The 22,760-nt window shown below is 40.6% G+C and overlaps 1 protein-coding gene across 1 annotated transcript in view; it reads left to right on the top strand.

Moving 5' to 3' along the window:
• Positions 1-20,586, top strand: part of LOC124253608 (antiviral innate immune response receptor RIG-I-like) — a 28,004-nt gene extending 7,418 nt beyond the window's left edge. The window contains 12 exon segments of the mRNA XM_046687413.1: positions 2,575-2,919; positions 3,861-3,991; positions 3,993-4,055; positions 5,090-5,265; positions 6,564-6,774; positions 8,313-8,478; positions 9,879-9,977; positions 12,342-12,511; positions 14,194-14,335; positions 14,835-15,074; positions 17,904-18,071; positions 19,265-20,586. Coding sequence (XP_046543369.1) covers positions 2,575-2,919; positions 3,861-3,991; positions 3,993-4,055; positions 5,090-5,265; positions 6,564-6,774; positions 8,313-8,478; positions 9,879-9,977; positions 12,342-12,511; positions 14,194-14,335; positions 14,835-15,074; positions 17,904-18,071; positions 19,265-19,887 — 2,534 coding nt within the window. The 3' untranslated portion in view covers positions 19,888-20,586.
• The last annotated feature ends 2,174 nt before the right edge of the window (positions 20,587-22,760 follow it).

Raw genomic sequence — 22,760 nt, forward strand, 5'->3', positions numbered from 1 at the left:
CAATTCCTCAGAACAAGCACCCTGGGGACACAATTCCTCACATGTTCATGAACACAACTTGTCACAGACCCATGAACACAGCATGTTCCAAAACAACTTGGGACAGAACTTGTCACAAGCACAGGTACACAATTTGTCAAAACTGTGAAACCATATTCTATTGAAATCATATTGTCATCTCACATCAAACAGGGGCGGTGGGGTAGCCTAGTGGTTAAAGCGTTGGCTCGTCACGCCGAAGACCCGGTTCGAATCCCCACATGGGTACAATGTGTGAAGCCCATTTCTGATGTTCCCCGCCGTGATGTTGCTGGAATATTGCTAAAAGCGGGGTAAAACAAAACTCAGTCAGTCAGTCAGTCACATCAAACATGACCACAGCATGGACAAATACTGGACATACTTTACTGAATAGCTTTATTCTTAATAAGATTTCTCTAAAAACAATTTAGATGAAGAACCAAATATATCAATACTTTACATGAGTATTTTACTCATGAAAGTCTTAGACGAAGGCTTCGGCAACCCATACTTGTAAGAGGCGACAGGATTGGTAACTCAGTGGCTCGCTGACTTAGTTGATGCATCTCATCATATCCAAATGGCCAAAGTTGATGCTCATTATGTCAGTCACTAGGTTGTCCAGTCCAAGACATATAACTCGATTATAATTGCTGAATGTTGCTTTATACAACAGAGAAACCAAACATGATTATTTCGTACCATTCTGGCTTTGGGCTAGCCTAGTGTTAAAGTGTTCACTCCTCACACCGAAGACCCGGGTTCAATTCCCCACATGCGTACAATGTGTGAAGCCCATTTCTGGTGTCCCATGCTGTGATATTGCTGGAATATTGCAAAAAGCATTTTAAATCCCAACTCTCTCTCACTGGTACCATTCCGTACAGTGATTTATGCTTGTATCCATGTTGAAGAGGCTGATTTAGGTGATCAGGAAACATATTTAGGAAGATTTCAAAATGTTGACTTTTTGTCCCTAAGCTTATATCAGTGAAATATAAGCATATTGGATCTTAAAAATAAGATAATTTGAACCTATGTATTTGGAAAAAAATGTGCAGAAAGAATGTGCTGAATGGAATAGTAATGAGATATCATAAGGAGAATTTTCAATTGTCACCTTGATGTGGCCTGTGTTTCATATATAGAATTATGATGAGATTCAAAAACATGGCCATCACAGTAGACAATATATTGCCTATCATACTGAAAATATCATCATGAAGTTTTTGCAAACCATTATGACATAAGATATGCTCTAATTATGTTGTATGCATACAAATATAATGTTGTGTATTTTTTTAATTTTCCCCAGTGTTATCAAACATATTTAGCCTGCATGTTAGCCAGTTATGCAAGTTTCAATCAGAGTGTGATTGTATGTTGTGTAAAAATGCTTTTACTGTTTATATGTCGTTATTACCCTTTTTATGGATATGATCTAACTCACTAATTTAATGAACAAGCCATGCAGGCTAAAGAGAGTGTAGCGTTCTATCCTCTTTTTCATTTTGCCTCAGGGAGCGGTGGGGTAGCCAAGTGGTTAAGCATTCGCTCGTCACGCCGAGAACTCGGGTTCGATTCCCCACATGGGTACAATGTGTGAAATCCATTTCTGGTGTCACCCGCCGTGATATTGCTGGAATATTGCTAAAAGCGGTGTAAAACTAAACTCATTCACTCGACTCATTGTGCCTCAAGCCTCTGTGCACAGTTATGAAGAACATTAGTAGCACAACATCAAGGCCAAAGTAAAGATATGTGTGTTTCTGGATTCTGAGCAGATTCAAATCTGGAACTCATGACCTCCAACCATGCTTACTTCTTTCCGCCGTGTTGGCCATTTCATTCCTGTGTCACTGTAATTTATACCACAACATTAAGTCGCAGAAGATAAACCGGTCACTATTTTCAATATGGTGATGCTTATGAATTGTCATTTGAAAGCTGGCTTTTAATGACATACTGCAAAATACTTTTGCTAAGACGTATTTTGAACATCCTATTCACCTTACTTCGAGGTGCCTGAATATAGGCGGTGAGGTGAGGTGAGGTGAGGTGAGTGAAATTGGGTTTTACGTTGTGCTTGAGAATATTTCGCTCATATGACGACGTGCATGCGTGTGTATGTGTATGTGCAGCTGCTTGTACTAGCCCAGACTGAAGCTGGTTTTATAATGCTAGCCCACTGAGATACCATGCCGCAGTGAAGCATGAATACCCCACTCAGACACATTATACTGACTCCGAGCCGACGAGTCCTTGTTGTACCCATTAATGCCGAGTGCCAGTCAGGGACCAACAAGTACCATATTTTAACGTCTTTTGGTATGACGCAGTCGGGAATCGAACCCGCGACCTTCCACTCTCCAGGCGGATGCTCTAACCACTACACCACGGAGGCGGTCTGAATATAGGCAACAAACTTGTTTGCAGGACTAATGAATATTGAGCTGTAACTGGTCAAATATTGGAACCACTTAAGCAAAAATCCAAGGATTTTTTAATGCAGGGTATTCATCCACTATCTACATGAGACCGATATTGTTTCAGTTACGGGAGATGGCTGCTATTCAATGGACAACATGGCTGCCAATGATCCAGGCAGTGGTGACTCCATGATGGCTGACAACTGTGGAGAGAAGATACTGTCCCAGGCAGGGCTCAAAGAAGAGGAATTACATACTCAAAGGAAACTGTTTCCTGGTAATTCATCTAACTCCCTTCCACAAAACATCCCTGGAGACTTGCAGAATAACTTGAGCGATGAACAGCAGGGTATGAAATCTGCCAAGTCTATGACAGAGTTCAAGGACATTCCAACTGATGAGACGTCCGTTCAAAGTGAGCACACAAGTGTAAAGCTTATGGAGACCAGTGATGCAGACCTATCAGATGGTGAGTTCCCCATCATCATGTAATGGTGAGGAAATTAAATTCAAAACCCTATGATTAAATTAAAAAGAATTGATCTCTCACTTGAAAGTATTTCTGGTCAGGTGAAATAAAGGAAAAAATGAAAAGAAAGTATGTTGTTATAAATTTTACAGTCATACTGGTAAAGTTATCTCCCTTACGCCACAAAGCTACGTCTCATACTCCAGTGAGGCAAGGGGCCAAACTCTCCATGTATGGGTGTAGAAATGAGGGCCTGGGTCTTGCAATTAAGCAATCATTAGTTTTCATTTGATTGGTCAATGCAAATTTCCTGCTCATGAAGTTGTGTAGTGGGATATAGAATCAGGGTTTTACGCGACATGCAAATGTGCGACCAGTACACACAAATGTAGAGAATGTACAGAAAACAAATAATGACTGCGTCCAGAGAGACTCAAAATTATTCACTGTACCCACAACACATCTATGACTTTGCTAAGTGTTTGACTGTTTCTTTCAGACCAGTTATGTGCATTATTTCACTCATCAGTCCACATGATCAGTGCTTCATTTCAGAATCTAGACCCGTGAAGGTCCGGGTTAGAATTGATCTTCAGTTACATGCTTGCTGTAAGAGGCGACTAACGGGATCAGGTGGTCAGGCTCGCTGACTGGGTTGACACATGTCATCGTATCCCAAATCGTAGATCGATGTTCATGCTGTTGATCACAGGATTGTCTGGTCCAGACTCGATTATTTACAGACTGCCACCATATAGCCAAAATATATCTGAGTGTGGCGTAAAACTAAACTCACTCACTCCTCTTCATCAGCTTCTAAATGTCCGCCATATAGCTGGAATATTGCTGAGTGCCGCGTAAAACTAAACTCACTCACTCACTCTAAATGCCACCTAAAGAAGACAGATGATTGCAGTCATCCATTATTGTAATGCTTCTAGGGGCAGGCGATACCAGCAACATAGAACACATGTTCACTCCCCCCACCACAGCGGAGCCCAGTACCCCTGCCACACCACTCTTGCTCCGCCCCTACCAGGAGGAACTAGCTGAAGCTGCCCTGAAACGGCATCAACACCATCATCTGTGCTCCAACTGGATCGGGGAAGACGTTTGTGGCAGCAAAAATAATGCGGGTAATTATGTTGTCCTGGGAGCTGTTGTACAAAACAACCTTAGAGCTAAGACTTCCGTAAGTCTGTGTTAAGGTATGGGAGTTACGGTCACCTTAGAGCTAAGACTTCCTTAAGTCTATGTTAAAGTATGGGAGTTACGGTCACCTTATCGCTAAGACTTCCTTAAGTCTATGTTAAAGTATGGGAGTTACGGTCACCTTAAGCTTCCTTAAGACTACCGTAGTATGGGAGTCTCATGTTAAGGTATGGGAGTTCACGGTCACCTTAGCTAAGACTTCCTTAAGTCTATGTTAAGGTATGGGAGTTACGGTCACCTTAAGCTAAGACTTCCTTAAGTCTATGTTAAGGCTGGGAGATACAGTCACCTTAAGCTTTAAGATCGCTTTGTACCACGGCACCCTGGCCACATTTTCTTTGAATGGTTCACAGATTATTTGCATACTTATCATAATGCAGGATTTGTAGTATTTTTTCACAATTTCTTTATGAGAGGACTGCAGTGTTAAGAGATTATATTTATGCATTCTCGTATGGTTTTTGTAGCCATGTCTTGATTGGTCTAATCCATCAAGCATGGAGACCTCAAGCAAGTAAAGGTATCATGTAGCTATCAAATTATTTATTTCACGGTGTAACTTTTGGCTCTGGATCATCAATTCTATATAGGTAAAATTGATAAATGGTATCTAGACACTGATTGAATATTATAGGGTACTTGATGTGATGAAATAAGCTTAAATGTGTTTTTATTCAATGGATGATAAAAGAATATTACAGTTGAGTGTGTGTATACGACTAATATTATTAAGTGCATCTCATAATGTTTGTATTTACTTCGTGTGAGCATGTAATAAAAAAGTACATGTCTTCTGACACATTTTGTAAAAATATATCACACACAAATGTAGTAATTATGTTTCATTATCTACACTGTGTAATTAGTTTTGATATATGTATGCATATTTTGATCATTTTAAAGAACATGAAGACTGCAGCGGGAATGCCTACAGGTTGAAAGTTGTTAACTTTTTCAGGAGCATCTTAAGAAAGGAGGGGTGAGGAAGATCATCTTCTTTGCCAACCAGGTGGCTCTGGTGGATCAGCAGTTCAAGGTGATAAAGGAGCACCTGCCCCGTGATCTCCGCATCCAGCGACTGAGCAGCGACACACAGGAGGCTCTCAGGGTTCCTCTCCGTGAACTTGTAAAACGGTGGGTGACATCTGATCTAATGGCTCACTGTGAACAGTAGCCTTGCAGCAACATATAGAAGCAGTTTTCTTTATGTGGCGTCACACACTGTTGCTATCAACGACTTGTAGAAAGGTGTTTGACAAGTGATCTGTGATCTCACTGTGAGCTGTAGCCTTGCAGCAACATATATAAGTAGTTCTGTATATGTAGCACCACACACTCTTGCTATCAAGGACTTGTAGAAAGGTGTTTGACAAGTGATCTTATGGCTTGCACCTCCCCAAGAATCTCTTTCCATAACACATTGGTCTGAGTAACGCTGGCCACATCATCGCCATATTCTTGTTCTGCCATCTGCAGTTGATACGCAGTAACAACTCTCATCTGTGAACAGAACAGTTCTCCATTGCCTGTATCTCCAGTTTTGGTGTTGTAGGGCAAACTGTAGACGTTCACGCCAATGACGAGGGGTGAGGATAGGTCCACAGTAAGGTCTACGACAATGGAGGTTCCCGCTGTTAAGACGTCAGTGTACTGTAGCAGTACTGATTGGTCTTCCGTGTGTTCCCACTGTCTGGTGTGCTGTTTTGGATGCCTGCACTAGGGGATTCTGTACATGCTGTCACACAACATGGCGGTCTTGTCGTCTTGTGGTCACCCTTGGTCTGCCAGTATGGGGGCGATCATTTGTGGTGTTGGTGGCCCGGAATCGTTGCTGCAGCCTGTAGATTGTCGGAACGTTGACCTGAAAGTGATTGGCAATGGCTTGTGCAATGTGGCCAGCTTCAAGTCTTCCTAGAGCCTGGTTCCTCACAGCAGTCGTGAATCGCGGCATCCTGGTGACGTTGTAATGTGAATGTTTCAACCAGGTTTGGGGGTGCATTTTAAAGAGCTGGTCCTTGTGAACTGCACGTGCAGCATGAGTTGCATGAAAAACATGGAGAACACCGTACCATCTCCAAGATCAGGTTGCGTTTTTGAGACCATTTCCTGGGTTCCATTCTGAGTTTGGGAAGGAATGTCTTTGCTCAGGTAAAGTTGAAGATGTTGTCTAAAATATACAATCAAAACATTAAATGAGTTTACAGTTATCCGTTTCTGCGAAGGAAAATTTCAAACTGACGCTTCTTTTGCTGTTTAGTATAAATGTTGTTTTTTCTGAAATCACATATTTTGATTCCCACAGGTAGATGCACAAGGAAGTGAATCGGCTGATTGTAGCTCACAGTAACTGTCATGCTTTTCAGAGAAGAATTATGGTATAGAAACCTCCAACAAAAAATGTAAACTTTTAGACTAATTTCCTTTTTATCCAGGAACGACATCCTGTTCATGACCCCCCAAATCCTGGTGGACGCCCTGAGAATGAAGGTCACTGGCATCTCCAGCCTGTGTGAGTTCACCATGTTGGTGTTTGATGAGTGCCATCACACCAACTCCAGACATCCCTTCAACAGAATAATGTTCAGCTATATGGATCTCAAACTGGATGAGTCCATTGAGGATGACAGGAGGCAGCTGCCTCAGGTATGTACAGAGACTTATACTGTTGTGAATGCCAGTAGTCTGTCAGTGGTCTTGGACAATTGCCACCTTTCAATACATTTTCTGAATTATGTTAGTACAATATATGTCTTAAGTAAACAAGTTTTCAGGTTTGATCTTTTCTTCTTATCAATGCGTATTTATATTTCATTGATTGAGTAAATATTTCTTAAGTTTCATCAAAGTCAAAATTACTTCAAATTAAATGTTTATCATAGTCAGAATATGAATATACAAAGAAAAAACTGAGTTTTCATCAACTAAAGTTGTCTTTATTGACAACCTGCATTCATTTTCTCAAATAAAATTGCATAAAAAACGTTGTCCTCACTATTATAGTAAACACAATTGGGTGGCAATTGTCCTGAGTGGCAATTGTCCGGTGGCAGTTGTCCTGCTCCTGTCTGTCAGCTTTACATTCATTCATCTGCTCTTACATGTCCTCCCTCAATCCCCATGACAACATTGCAATCCCTGGTATGAGTGAGTGAATGAGTTTTGTGCCAAACCCAGCAATATTCCAGCTGTATGGCGGAGGTCTGTAAATAATCAAGTCTGGACCAGACAATCCAGTGATCAGCAGCATCAGCATCGATCTACACAATTGGGATATGATGGCACCCTGTCATGAAATTATATGATAACAATTAAGGGAATATCTTAAATTTAGGATGACAAACTCTGAAACTGATTCTAGTCAAAAAGATACAAATAGCATATGTCTGATTTTTATCATATGCAAACATACTCAGTGAAATTAAATCACTGAAAACTAGGTGCCGAACACAATGTTGACAGACTAAAATGGTGGATCAGCTTACCATTAACAGTGAAATGATGGCCTGATATAGTGCCAAAGGATTACTGAAATGTAGGGTAATATATTTGCATCATCAAACAGTTAAGCATGCTCCAATGCAATCAGGGCTCAGTGGGGTAGCCTAGTGGTTAAAGCGTTCGCTCGTCAGATTGAAGACCTGGGTTTGATTCCCCACATGAGTACAATGTGTGAAGCCCATTTCTGGTGTCCCCGCTGTGATATTGCTGGAATATTGCTAAAAGCAGCGTAAAACTAAACTCACACACTTACCCTTCCAATCAGAAGCAATGGATGCAATCAGCTATTGCAAACTTCATTTGATAAATTTGATAAATTTGAAGTTGATTTTCTGCGGTTCCCCACTGTCTGCTGTTTTCTCTGTTATGACTGCACTTCATGGGGATGAGACTAAAGGTGGGGCCAAGATATCTAATCTACCACATTTCACCTTACAGAGTGGCTTCCCTTACATACACCAGAATCCTATGTTTGTGTTTAAAACTCAGATTCACACCTGCTCATATAAGACATTTATCACTTTGACCTTTCAACTGTAAAAAAACACATCATGTCATAATTTAAGTTGTTAGAGCAACTTTAATCCAAACTTATTTATTCGGCTGGATTTTTGTGTTTGGCATTTTTAGGTTGAAGCTGGACTTGTCATGTGTTTATCTTGATTTGTGTCTGTGTGTGACAGATCGTGGGCCTGACAGCATCTGTGGGTGTAGGGAAGGCCAGGAGTATCCCAGGAGCAGTGGAGCACATTCAGAAACTCTGCTCCAATCTGGACGCCCTTGGCGGAGTATCAACAGTCAGGCAGCATGAAGAGGACCTTGCTAAACATGCGCGGACAGTTGGAGTCGGTCAGCATCTTATTTAAATCTGTTTAATTTATTGATAAGTGAGATTCAACAACCGAAGCATATTAAGCATCAGCAGCAGCAGCAGCAGCAGCAGCAGCAGCAGCATCATCATCATCATCATCATCGTCATCGTCGATCATCGTCATCATCATCATCATCGTCATCGTCGTCATCATCATTATCATCAGGGGAAGTGGGATAACCTAGTGGTTACAGCGTTTGGCTCCCCACATTTATACAATTTCTAAAGGCCATTTCTGGTATCCCTGCTCCCGCACTCATTCATCATCAGTACAGAGGTACAGATAAGCTGCGTATCTGCGTACATTATGCAAATATTTATATGAAAACTCAATTCCTATTAACTCTTTTGCATACAAGTACGCTTGAATTTTTGTAGATACTCAATAAATTTGATCTTAACATGTGTACACACAAAAATGTCAAATCTTAGCTTGGATAGATAAATAACTGAAGTATACTGAGAGGTTCTATTTCAGGACATGAACTCGACAACTTGCAGTCTTTCTTACCGTTTCTCATATTACAGATCAAATATGAATAACAAACACTAGCATTTAAACTTTATTATATTTTTAAAATTAATGGAAAATGGCAAAATACCCAGTTGTGTATGAGTGAGGTGAGTAGAATTTATTTGGTTACTCAAAGGAAAATTAGGATACCCAATTGAAATGAACACAAGTGAGTACACAACTCAATGAGCCAAAAAGTTATCTGTAACTCTGTCAATATAATCATCATCATCATCATCACTAACACCAAACATACCAACTCCCATTTATCGTGACATGACAGTTGTGTGAACACACGTTCACCAAGTCTGCAGGTCATATTTCTGCTGCAATCACACCAGATCATGTACCACCTATCTGTCCATTTCAAAATGTTTTTTTAAAATTGTGTACAAATTACAAAGGAATTACAATTAAACAGATTGAGTTTAAAGGTTGTTACAAATATTGGCCATGTATCAGTCACCTAATGTGATTGTAGATTGTGGAGAAACATGTACAATGTGAATGACCCAACCCCACCCCTTCAAATTTATTTACAAAGTAAGTGACTTCCTGCATGTCATATGCAAAATCAATTCCCCCTCCCCCTTCCACCATAATTTATAAGCATATCTTTTAATATGTTTGTGTACAAAATTGCTGACCCCCCAGTACATGTGTACAAAATTGATGACTCCCACCTCCCCAGAACAAATTGGGTGACCTCCCTTTAAGATCATCATCACCTCCCAGCACCACACCAGCCACCCACACACCCCTCCCCACCACCCTCCTCTCCCTCCCCTAGACATAAATTATGAACTGTCCCTTATCGTTGTCTCTTCGTGATTACCATTATTTACCAATTTGCCAATGTTCCAGATGTGGTGAAGACCGACAAGCGGAGAGAGGACAAGTTTAGAAATGTGATAGCTTCCAACCTGATGGAGGTCATCGAGAAAATGATTGTCCAGCAAGACAGTGAGAGTCATTTAAATCCCATTTTGACATATTTTAGCTAACCGTGACGTGTTTTTGATCACCGTGACAAACATTCTATTTCATCTTGATCTGTTTTAGCTCACCCTGCCATATTGGTCCATATACAGAGTCATTAAGGCTTCCGGTGTGATAAATATGATTCCTAGTTCAATGGTTAGGGTATGTGGGTCTTAAGACTAACAACTTGTCTCTGAAATGAACATATTTTACAGAAAAAACAGTTCATAATAAAAACAATATAATATAATGAAAAGGAACCCTAAGACTTTCTTCAGTTTCATCCTGAAACTGTGGAAATCTAAACTTGGCACATAATCTAGACTTGTATGGTCTTGGATATGCTAGTTTCAGGGTCTGTATGACAGACTTAAGTACTGTCGGAAACAGAAAAAAACTGTTTTTAGGCTGTGACTCTGTGTTCCTAAAATTTACAGAAATGCAAATAGCATATGTTGAAATAACCCACATCGGCCTAACTGGGCATTCAGTGGGATGCGTAATAGGATATACAGAAAAGCATGTTTAATCATAAAATTGGGCAAAACTTGTAGCTGCTGAAAACAATAGATCAGACTATAGATGGCAATTAGGTTGCTCAGCCAGGTATGTATGACGACAGACCGTCAACTCACCTGGCATGAAATGCATGTGCTCCTACGGGCACAAAGGGTCATCTCAAAGATATTTTATGCTTTCTCAGGTGTGTTGAATATGTCTCATCTATATTGATTGGCATCTTACATGTCTTTCTTTCACAAAGTATATGTGGAGATATGTAAAAGAGTATGATACCCATAGAAAAGCTTAAATCAGCCTTCGTATTAAATGTCTAAAAAATATAGGTGGCATGACCACCCAATGATCGACAGGACTGGATAGTATTTGTAAATTGTTATGACATGCCGTTTGCTTCCCCAATCTATTTCCCCTAAAGGATTATCTTATCTCAGCTGATATCTCTATCCCCCAGCCCGACCCCAACCATCGTCTGTGACACCCGTCCTGACACACCGTTTGAGACGACCCCTCCTACCTGTTTCTTTCTATAGTGATAGTGAGACTCCATGGTAGCTACATCCTTAATAGTTTCAGTATTAAAGTTATTATTGTTTATCTCAGCTTATTATGTCAGCTTGTAAGTTTATTTTTGAAATGGGCATTTAAAAAGTGTCCTTTGCAATACAGTATCATCGCACACTAATTTGCATAAAGTCATGGTCTGTTCCAAATAAGTCGCACTGGACTTTAAAAAAACCTGCATTGCTTATTTCTGCACTTATCTCTCCTCAGTAAAGTCCTATTTCTACGTTTCCTATCTTCCTACCAGTGAGACTGTAGTTAGGCCGAACTTAGTTTTACAGATATTTCACACTTTCACATAGTAACCATATACATTGTAGATATAAATGCGAAAAATCAGGTTTTTTTCTATTTCCGACAGTACTTTAGTGAGTCTTGTGATATTTAGTGTTTCCTTGTTTACGGGAGACATTAGCTATAGTGGATCACAGCAAATGGCAAGACCTTCATAAAATGTCTGTTTCTCTAGATCTGAGTACAGATATTATTTTTTGGCTTTACTCGACACCACAGCAGATTCAGATGGAGCTAAAGGGGGATGAGATGTAAGCTGTTATGTATCACCTGAAACTGCCATACATGGGTTAATAATATTAACGTGTGAAGAAAATGATGTACCCTTGAAGATACAGGTTTGAATTGGTCTTCAACAACCCATGCTTGTCGTAAGAGACGAATAACGGATTGGATGGTCAGGCTCACTGACTTGGTTGACACATGTCATCGTATCCCAATTGCATAGATCGATGCTCATGGTGTTGATCACTGGATTGTCTGGTCCAGACGATTATTTACAGACCTCTGCTATATGGCTGGAACAACAAAGAAAGAAATTAAGTAATGAGCTTTCATGATTAGTTTTTATGCTGACTGTAATGAAGTTTATGCTTTTAATTTGAATCATTGTTGAATTTGAGGTTTATATAAACAGGTTTACAATAAAAGAGAATTAAAAAAAACTTATGTAATGACATAGATGCGCCATGGAATTCCATACATTTTGTCCGAAATGATATTAACTTTCTAAATGCCACTGAAAGACATTAATCTATACTGTTCTTCACTAAAATAATTTTCTTTGAAATCCTTACAATGTTTGCAGCATTAGATAAAGCAAGTTTCATCTTATTCCTTCATCACTTTGGGCTTTTCTAGAAACTAAAGCTGATACACTGTATGAAAATCTAATTCAAAGCAACTTTAAATTCAACTCACTCATCTCTCATATCATATGTATAATAATATATCTCATGGACTTGCCAGAGGTCAGTCTGGTGCAAGACCGACCCCGACTGTTAGCGTCCCTGAAGCAGCCAGTGGAGCGGGGTGGGGAAAAGTACACCATCTGGGTGAGCACCCTTAAGAGGGAGGTGGCCAACATTGACGATCAGAGTGTCCGCAGATTCTTCTTTTCATGTCGGAGAATGTTGGAGGTACACAAATTTTTACAACTATTTTGTAAATTTTACAAAATACAGAAACACACAAAATTCACTGTTGATTAGTGGCCTATAAATAATGTCTTAAAATACAATTCAAACTGGGGTGGTAGGGTAGCCTAGTGGTTAAGGCATCCACTCGTCACGCCAAAGTCTCATGTTTGATTCCCCTCATTTCTGGTGTCCACCCGCCATGATATTGCTGGAATGTAGGTAAAGCAACCATAAACTCACTCACTCACTCACTCACTGTTAACAATATAGCTGTTAGACTGGCTAGTCGGCACCAGATGACTATGCTTTGTAGTCATCATATTTTGTATGATCCCCAAGGAGTTGAGATTGATCATACGATGTGCCGTTGAGACTGACATCCAGTGATTGAGGGAAAAACAAAGTGCCTTTGAGCAGCTGACCTGGATATCGGTGCTCTACAAAAGTTAGCATAATAATAATAATAATATTTTTCATGGTGACAAACAATGGACTTGTTTGAATTTACAGTTACCACTCATAAGTTAATTTAGTTTGATGCCACTTTTAGCAATATTACTACAATATCATGATGGGGGGACACCAGAATTTGGCTCCACATATTGTGCCCATGTTGGGAATCTAACCCGGGTCTTCGGTCTGACAAACAATGCCTTAACCACAAGGCTACCCCACCGCCCCTTTACTACACATAACATCTAAATCCAGGCAAAATGATATATTAGTGTCATATGTACTTCAAGCAGAAGTACAGGATTGGATGCTTCTTGAACTTCAGGGGGCGGTGGGGTAGCCTAGTGGTTAAAGTGTTGGCTCGTCATGCCGAAGGTCTGGGTTCGATTTCCCACCTGGGTGCAATGTATGAGGCCCATTTCTGGTTTCCCCCACCGTGATATTGCTGCAATATTGCTAAAAGTGGCGTAAAGCCATACTCAATCAATCAATCAATCAATCAATCAATCAGTCATGACCTTCCTCCTCATAGTATAAAAACAGTAAACACTCTGCTATTGACCCATGTAATGAGTGAGTGAGTGAGTATGGTTTTAGCAATATATTTCAGCAATATCACAGCAGGGGGCCCCAGAAATGGACTTCACATATTGTACCGCCATATAGCTGGAATATTGCTGAGTGCGGCGTAACTAACTCACTCCCTCACTCATTTACTGTACGAGTGAACGCTTTAACCACTATACTACCCTACCGCTCCTATTGACGATTATCTTATCTCACACATAAATGTCGCTTTCTGATTGGCTGAGAGCTCTTCTGTTATTTTAAATGTACCCTGCTGTCAATGGCAACTCATTTGGTAGTTCATGGTAGTAATTCTTTATCTTAAATAACATTGAATAACTTATGATGTACGGAAATTACCAATGTTTTGCAAATGCAAATTGATGGAAGGGAGATAACTCTAAATCTGTTTTTCTTGTCAGCAAAATCTATCGATGGCTACAAAAAGACTTGTACCTGTGCTTCAAACAATTCAAAATTAACATTAAGGTGTTCGTTAAGATAAATACGTTGTTCACTGGTCCCTCGGGCCCCAGGGGTTGATGCACCCTTCGGGCTCAGGGAACATAAACAAACATCGAGGGTACATCAATCCATGTCCCCCTCATGACCAGTGAACAACTTATGATGTAACTCATATTGATAATGTGTTTCATCTTCAGTTGTACAACAAAGCATTGGCCATCAACGAGGATTGCCGGACACTGGATGCACTCAGTTATCTGGAGAAAGAGATAGAGGCTCTCTACTCATCCAGTGTGGTGATGGATGTCACTGACCACAAGCTTAAAGAGCTCTTTGAAAGTAAGCAAGTACGATGTAAACGGGGCGGTAATTTATTGGGCCTTTGTTTTCACACATTTTATTATTTCATTTATATCAGTCCAGCAAGTCTACATTTTGTTTCATTAAGACAAGTAACAATGACAGCATAAGAAAAGTGAATAAGGGTATGTAAATTTATTTCTCTTACTCTATTTTTGTGTGTGCGTGTGCGTGAATGAGTGCATGTGACATGAATGGATGGGTGTGATGGAGGGATGGACTAATGGAGGGATGGATAGAGGGAGGGAGGGATGGGTTGGTGGACGGATGGGTAGGTGGGTGGATGGATGGACAGATGGAGGGAGGGATGATGTAATTGTTTATGTATATCTATATTTATTTTTATATATAAATTTATTCACATGCAACCACACACCACACAACATGCACACACCTTCACTTGCCAACAAGGAGCCAAGAAACCATGGTAACAAGACTGGTATTTGGATATAATGAGTGCTGGTGTTCCTGCTTTCAGAACTAAAGCCTGTTCTCCTTGACGCTGCTCAGAGTCCTGACTGTGTCAACCCAAAGCTGACGTCACTATGTGTGATGATCATGAAGGCATTTGAAACCCAGCAGGATTCTCGCTGTATGGTGTTTGTGAAGACACGAGACTTGGCGATGGCCCTGAAGCGCTGGATGGAGGATGACCAACATCTCTCCTACCTCAAGCCAGGCATGTTCACTGGACAGAATGCTTCTGCTGACAAAGGAGGTAAATGCGTTCAGTAAAATTGCTGTGATAATATGTCCCCATAGTTCCTTACTATCACCATTCTCCCTTGATATCCCCATCCTTTTAGATATCCCCTTCCTCCCTTGATATCCCCATCCTTTTAGATATCCCCTTCCTCCCTTGATATCCCCATCCTTTAGATATCCCCTTCCTCCCTTGATATCCCCATCCTTTAGATATCCCCTTCCTCCCTTGATATCCCCATCCTTTAGATATCCCCTTCCTCCCTTGATATCCCCATCCTTTAGATATCCCTTCCTCCCTTGATATCCCCATCCTTTTAGATATCCCCTTCCCCTTGATATCCCCATCCTTTTAGATATCCCCTTCCTCCTTGATATCCCCATCCTTTAGATATCCCCTTCCTCCCTTGATATCCCCATCCTTTAGATATCCCTTCCTCCCTTGATATCCCCATCCTTTAGATATCCCTTCCTCCCTTGATATCCCCATCCTTTAGATATCCCCTTCCTCCCTTGATATCCCCATCCTTTAGATATCCCTTCCTCCCTTGATATCCCCATCCTTTTAGATATCCCCTTCCTCCCTTGATATCCCCATCCTTTAGATATCCCCTTCCTCCCTTGATATCCCCCATCCTTTAGATATCCCCTTCCTCCCTTGATATCCCCATCCTTTAGATATCCCCTTCCCTCCCTTGATATCCCCATCCTTTAGATATCCCTTCCTCCCTTGATATCCCCATCCTTTAGATATCCCTTCCTCCCTTGATATCCCCATCCTTTAGATATCCCCTTCCTCCCTTGATATCCCCATCCTTTAGATATCCCCTTCCTCCCTTGATGTCCCCATCCTTTAGATATCCCCTTCCTCCCTTGATATCCCCATCCTTTTAGATATCCCCTTCCTCCCTTGATATCCCCATCCTTTTAGATATCCCCTTCCTCCCTTGATATCCCCATCCTTTAGATATCCCCTTCCTCCCTTGATATCCCCATCCTTTAGATATCCCCTTCCTCCCTTGATATCCCCATCCTTTAGATATCCCCTTCCTCCCTTGATATCCCCATCCTTTAGATATCCCTTCCTCCCTTGATATCCCCATCCTTTAGATATCCCTTCCTCACTTGATATCCCCATCCTTTAGATATCCCTTCCTCCCTTGATATCCCCATCCTTTAGATATCCCCTTCCTCCCTTGATATCCCCATCCTTTTAGATATCCCTTCCTCCCTTGATATCCCCATCCTTTAGATATCCCCTTCCTCCCTTGATGTCCCCATCCTTTAGATATCCCTTCCTCCCTTGATATCCCCATCCTTTTAGATATCCCCTTCCTCCCTTTGATATCCCCATCCTTTTAGATATCCCTTCCTCCCTTGATATCCCCATCCTTTAGATATCCCTTCCTCCTTGATATCCCCATCCTTTTAGATATCCCCTTCCTCCTTGATATTCCCATCCTTTTAGATATCCCTTCCTCCCTTGATATCCCCATCCTTTTAGATATCCCTTCCTCCCTTGATATCCCCATCCTTTTAGATATCCCCTTCCTCCCTTGATATCCCCAAACTTTTAGATATCCCCTTCCTCCCTTGATATCCCTATCCTTTTAGATATCCCCTTCCTCCCTTGATATCCCCATCCTTTTAGATATCCCCTTCCTCCCTTGATATCCCCATCCTTTTAGATATCCCCTTCCTCCCTTGATATCCCCATCTTTCCTTGATATCCATATTCTTCCTCCATATCCCAATTCTGCCTTGATATCATCCCCATCTTTCCTCAACCCCATTTTTCCTCCTTATTCCTATCCTTCTTGATATCCCCATTGTTCCCTAAACTACCACTTCTTTGATTACCCCATCCTTCCTTGATATCACCCATCCCCATTGTTTACCTAGAGGTGATCATTCTACTGAGATATAACCATTGTTCCAAGATATAACTTATTTTTTCTTGATGTGTCCATTTTCTCTGATGTGACTGTTCTTTCTTTATGTGACCATACACCAAACGTGTGACATTTATACCTATATATGATCGCTTTACACAGATATGATCCTTCAGCAACGATGTGATTATTATTCCTAGATATACCAGCTTTACCTATATATGCCTATATCTGATTATCTGCCATAACACATCCTGCCTATATGTGGCAATTCTGCCTAGTAGGGGTGAAACGGTACGCTCTCATCACGGTACAGTACGTATTGTGGTACAAGGCCTTCTGCCTAGTAGGGGTAAAACGGTACGCTCTCAACACTGTACGGTACGTATTGTGGTACAAGGCCTTCGGTTCGGTCTGTGTCAGTTCGGTATATGAGATATGATCATAATGCAGAAAATTGACAGAGCCTAACCTTACATTGTTTAATAACATGGGAAAAAAATAGCCATAATCCTTGTTATTTAAAGAACAAAACTGTCATTTCATGACTAGATATAAATGATGTATGAAAACCAAAAATACCGAATTTTTGGATTGCATTACGGTATACCGAACCAAAGGCAAAATATGGTGCTTATAAAAATATACTTATAGCGCGGGATACCGCCTACTGTCTAGATCTGATAATGCTACCTGGATATGACAATTCTGCCTTGATATAATCATGCTAATGGATATGGTAATTCTACCTAGATATGATCACCTGGATATGATCCTAATGGGAAGTTTTGGATGTTAACGTCTATATTTTGATGAAAGCGATGAAGGAGTACTGGTAAGCAGATCCGTCAAAACATTGCCTTCCTCATTACATAGAAGTTGACATCCATAAACTCTCTCCCTTGTGTTTATCACTTATAAGTGCCTCTCTCAGACTTGATTCATGTTTACAGGTATGACCAGGAATGAGCAGGTGGATGCTGCAGAGCTGTTCAGGAAAGGAAATCACAAAATCATTGTTGCAACGTCCGTGGCGGAGGAAGGCATGGACTTCAGCAAGTGCAACTTGGTCATCCGATATGAATATGTCACCAATGAGATTGCCTTGGTACAAGCTAGAGGTATGTCACCAATGAGATTGCCCTGGTACAAGTTAGAGGTATGTCACCAATGAGATTGCCCTGGTACAAGTTAGAGGTATGTCACCAATGAGATTGCCTTGGTACAAGCTAGAGGTATGTCACCAATGAGATTGCCCTGGTACAAGTTAGAGGTATGTCACCAATGAGATTGCCTTGGTACAAGCTCATGGTATGTCACCAATGAGATTGCCCTAGTACAAGTTAGAGGTATGTCACCAATGAGATTGCCTTGGTACATGCTAGAGGTATGTCACCAATGAGATTGCCCTGGTACAAGTTAGAGGTATGTCACCAATGAGATTGCCCTGGTACGAATTAGAAGTATGTTGCCAATGAGATTGCCCTGGTACAAGCTCGAGGTATGTCGCCAATGAGATTGCCCTGATACAAGTTAGAGGTATGTTGCCAATGAGATTGCCCTGGTACAAGTATGTCACCAATGAGATTGCCCTGATACAAGTTCGAGGTATGTAAGCCAATAAGATTGCCCTGGTACAAGCTCATGGTATGTCACAATGAGGTGAGGTGGTGAGGGGAAATTGGGTTTAACGTCGTGCTTAGAATATTTCGCTCATATGACGACATGCATGCGTGTGTATGTGTATGTGCGGCTGCTTGTACTAGCCCAGACTGAAGCTGGTTTTATAGTGCTAGCCCACTGAGATACACATTATACTGACTCTGAGCCAACCGGTCCTTGTTGTACCCATTAATGCCGAAAGCACCAGGCAGGACCAACAAGTACCATATTTTAACGTCTTTTGGTATGACGCGGTCGGGGATCGAACCCGCGACATTCCGCTCTCCGGGCGGACACTCTAACCACTACACCACGGAGGCGGTACGTAGGTCACAATGAGATTACCCTGGTGCAAGCTAGAGGTATGTCACCAATGAGATTGCCCTGGTGCAAGCTAGAGGTATGTCGACAATGAGATTGCCCTGGTACAAGCTGGAGGTATGTCACAATGAGATTGCCCTGGTATAAGCTAGAGGTATGTCACAATGAGATTGCCCTGGTACAAGCTGGAGGTATGTCACAATGAGATTGCCCTGGTACAAGCTGGAGGTATGTCACCAATGAAATTAAAAGGTGAATGTGATATCATAATTATTTTGCACTAAGATAACATTTTAATATCATTCTGTTAAATGTTAGTGTCATGTTTCAGGCCGAGCAAGAGCAGAGGACAGCAAGTTTGTCCTGTTTACCAGCAACCAGCAAGGGGCTGCTGAGAAAGAGGAGCTGAACCTCATCAGGGAGATGATGATGAATGAAGCCCTGGTGCGTCTCCAGGCCACCATAGCAGAAAACCCTCGCCGATTCCGTTCTGAGATCCTCCAGCTCCAGAAAGAAGCCAAATCTGCTCGGGATCATGAGGCCATTAATCGCAAAGGTCGTTATCTCAGTGATGACGAGTTTGAAATACGATGTCAGAAATGTAACCAGTTGGCCTGTTTTTCTACTGACATCCGCACAATCAAGGAGACCAACCATATTGTCAATGACCCTGACTTTGGTACCAAGGTCAATGTCAAACCCCACCCAAAGCCTGGTAATATGGGGTTGGATATGAAGAAGCACAGTAAAATCTTTTGCAAGAAATGTGGATTGGATTGGGGAATTGGTGTAATTTACAAAAATGCTGATTTCCCTGTTATCAAGATTGAAAGTTTTGTTGCCATAGATACAATGGGTCGAAGAGACTCTCCGAGGAAATGGAAAAATGCTCCTTTTGAGGTGCCTGAGATTTCCCATGATGAAATGACCAACTACAAACCTTTCATCGCTTAGAATGGGAAGGCGTAGCCAAGTGGTTAGAGTGTACACTCATCACTCAGAAAGTCCTGGTTTGATTCCCTGCAAGGGTAGGATAAATCTAGACTGTTTTTGATACCCTCCACTATGATATTGCTGGGATATTGATATAATTTAAAATGTTACTGGCACCCAAAACGTTTAATTCGGTAGTTCAGGCCCATGATTAAGTGTTAACTTGACAGAAAACCTATGTTTGACTCCTGATGCACAAACACATAGTTTTCAAATGGTGTTGCAAAATACATGTACAGTATCACTGAACTCCACTGAATCTGTGGGCAACAGAATATGTGAAGTCCTGGAATGCTATACTTCAGGGGCGGATACAGCTTTTTGAGAAAGGGGTGTGTGTGTGCACACTATTGAGAAAAGGAGGGGTTTCAATGATGATTTAATACACTTTCAGGACAAAATCCACCTATGTATTTATTTAATGGAGGGTAAATGATGAGCATGCTTTACTTTTCATTTTCATGTCTACTATCGATAGTGTACCCAGAGACTGATGTTCACTAACGAAACTTGCCATCATTGGGCTGAGGATATTTGCAGTACAGTAATAGTTGGGTCTAGCCGTGAAGATTTGGGTTAGAATTGGTTTTCAGTAGCCCGTGCTTGTCGTAAGAGGTGACTAACGGGACAGGGTGGTCAGGCTCGCTGATTTGGCTGACACATGTCATCATATCCCAATTGTGTAGATCAATGGTCATGAAGCTGATCACTGGATTGTCTGGTCCAGACTCAATTATTTACAGACCTCCGCTATATGGCTGGAACAACAAAGAAAGAAATTAAGTAATGAGCTTTCATGAGTAGTTTTTATGCTGACTGTAATGAAGTTTATGCTTTTAATTTGTTGAATTTGAGGTTTATAGCCATATAGCTGGAATATTGCTGAGCGTGGTGTTAAAAAAAATAAAATATATATATATATAACTAAAAATAGTTGGGTCAGTTATTACACCCATCGTGTGAATAATTCACAGTTCAATGTGATCAAGAGGCCGAGTTGGACAAATATTGAATGAGCTGAGACTATGTCAGACTAGATAATGACTCCACATGACTCAAGCTTTTTCACAAGCTTCCTTCTTGACAATAACCACTCTGTTAGTGGCATTTAGGAGTGATAAACATAAAGGCAAGACTTTTTATGGATGTCAACTCTTTATTGTGATGGACACGACGCTTCAAGGTGAGTGATGAAGGTGTAAGAATATACTTTGAAACGTGTCCATCGCAATAAGTGAGTGAGTGAGTGAGTATGGTTTTACCGCTTTTTTAGCAATATTCCAGCAACATCACGACAGGGGACGCCAGAAATGGGCTTCACACATTGTACCCATGTGGGGAATCGAACCCGGTCTTGGCGGACGAGCTTAACGCTTTAACCACTAGGCTACCCCACCACCCTCCATAGCAATAAAGAAGTTGACATGCATAAAAAGTCTTGCCACTCTGTTAGTGATTGTTTGTCAGTAGACCAACATGTTTAGAAAAGAAAACCATGGCAACAAGACCTGATGTGGGTTGTTAATGAGGGGACTTCTCTCTTGCTAACTGGAATGTCAGCACTACCAATACCGACATTGATCCCATAACCTTGAATCAGATATTTATTATTCTCCAAAGAAAGGTATTGAATAATATTTATCATTTGTATATTTTAGTATTTAAAGTGAAAATAAATGGCTTGTAATATCAATCACAGATTTGACTGGTCAAAACACTATCATTTAGAGGCTGTTTTACAAATGATTAGAAGTACATGTATTACTGAGAGCAAGAAGAAGCAAGCAGATGACTGTCACTGGAAGTCATTATATGCTAAAGAATTTTTAAACCCAACAACAAGCAATCTGGACAACTATGATCAGAATAGGTACTCCCTGAAAAAAACTTTGACGAAAGTGTAACCCATAGAAAAACCGACCCCCTTCTACAGACTGCTTTGTTTGGTCTTCAAAATACAGCTTATCTACGGTAATATACTGGACAAAAATAGTTAGGGATATATGTAAATTTTGAAATAATGAATAATGATCTATTTATTCATTGACACACTGATAAAATATCAATCATAAAAATACCAATATCCCTTACTTATTTTGTCCAGTATATGTTACCTGGTTGTCATAGTGAAGGTTCAAATTCATAACAGACCACTGACCGCTTCATCTACAATCTAAACTGCAGTGATATTTGTATGGGAAGATACTGTGGTGCCCATAGAAACTAATTGAAAACTAGCCCTTAATGTTCTTTTGTGATAGTTGTGACACAAGCATTGAAGTTTTTGGCATTAAAATTGCTTTACTCATGTAGCGACAGAGGCTTTCTATTACACTATACAGATATATGTGCCATGACATTATTTTCATTACTAATAAATTAATGAAGACGGGACTTACCAATATTTTTACTTTATATCATTAATTGGAGAAGTGTTTGAATTAATTATTTAGATTGAAATATTCTCCTTGTGATATTTTGCTGTGCTATATATCCCATGTTTTAAGTCACTTTAATAATTCATCTAATAAGTATTGGATAAGTAGATCTTTGTTGTGCATTGTGACTGTGATACTGTTTATGTTTTCACTTTCTTTTGATTTATATTAACAGAGCAAGATTTCATAAAATGGAACATTGTTGATTTTGTGACATATTTGTTCTGAAATAAAAAACTGCTATGGTTAGTCCTTCCTTGTTTGTTTGTTCTGCTCCACGACATTGTCATGTTGAGTACCTCGGGATCTCAACATTTAAACTGCCAGTCCTTACTACAAGCGGAAACATACGTTTAAACCACCTGTCCATACTACAAGCGGAAACATACGTTTAAA

This window comes from Haliotis rubra, unplaced genomic scaffold (genome assembly GCF_003918875.1).
Source record: "Haliotis rubra isolate DU_JTF1 unplaced genomic scaffold, ASM391887v1 Scf546, whole genome shotgun sequence".
Lineage (NCBI taxonomy): Eukaryota > Metazoa > Mollusca > Gastropoda > Lepetellida > Haliotidae > Haliotis > Haliotis rubra.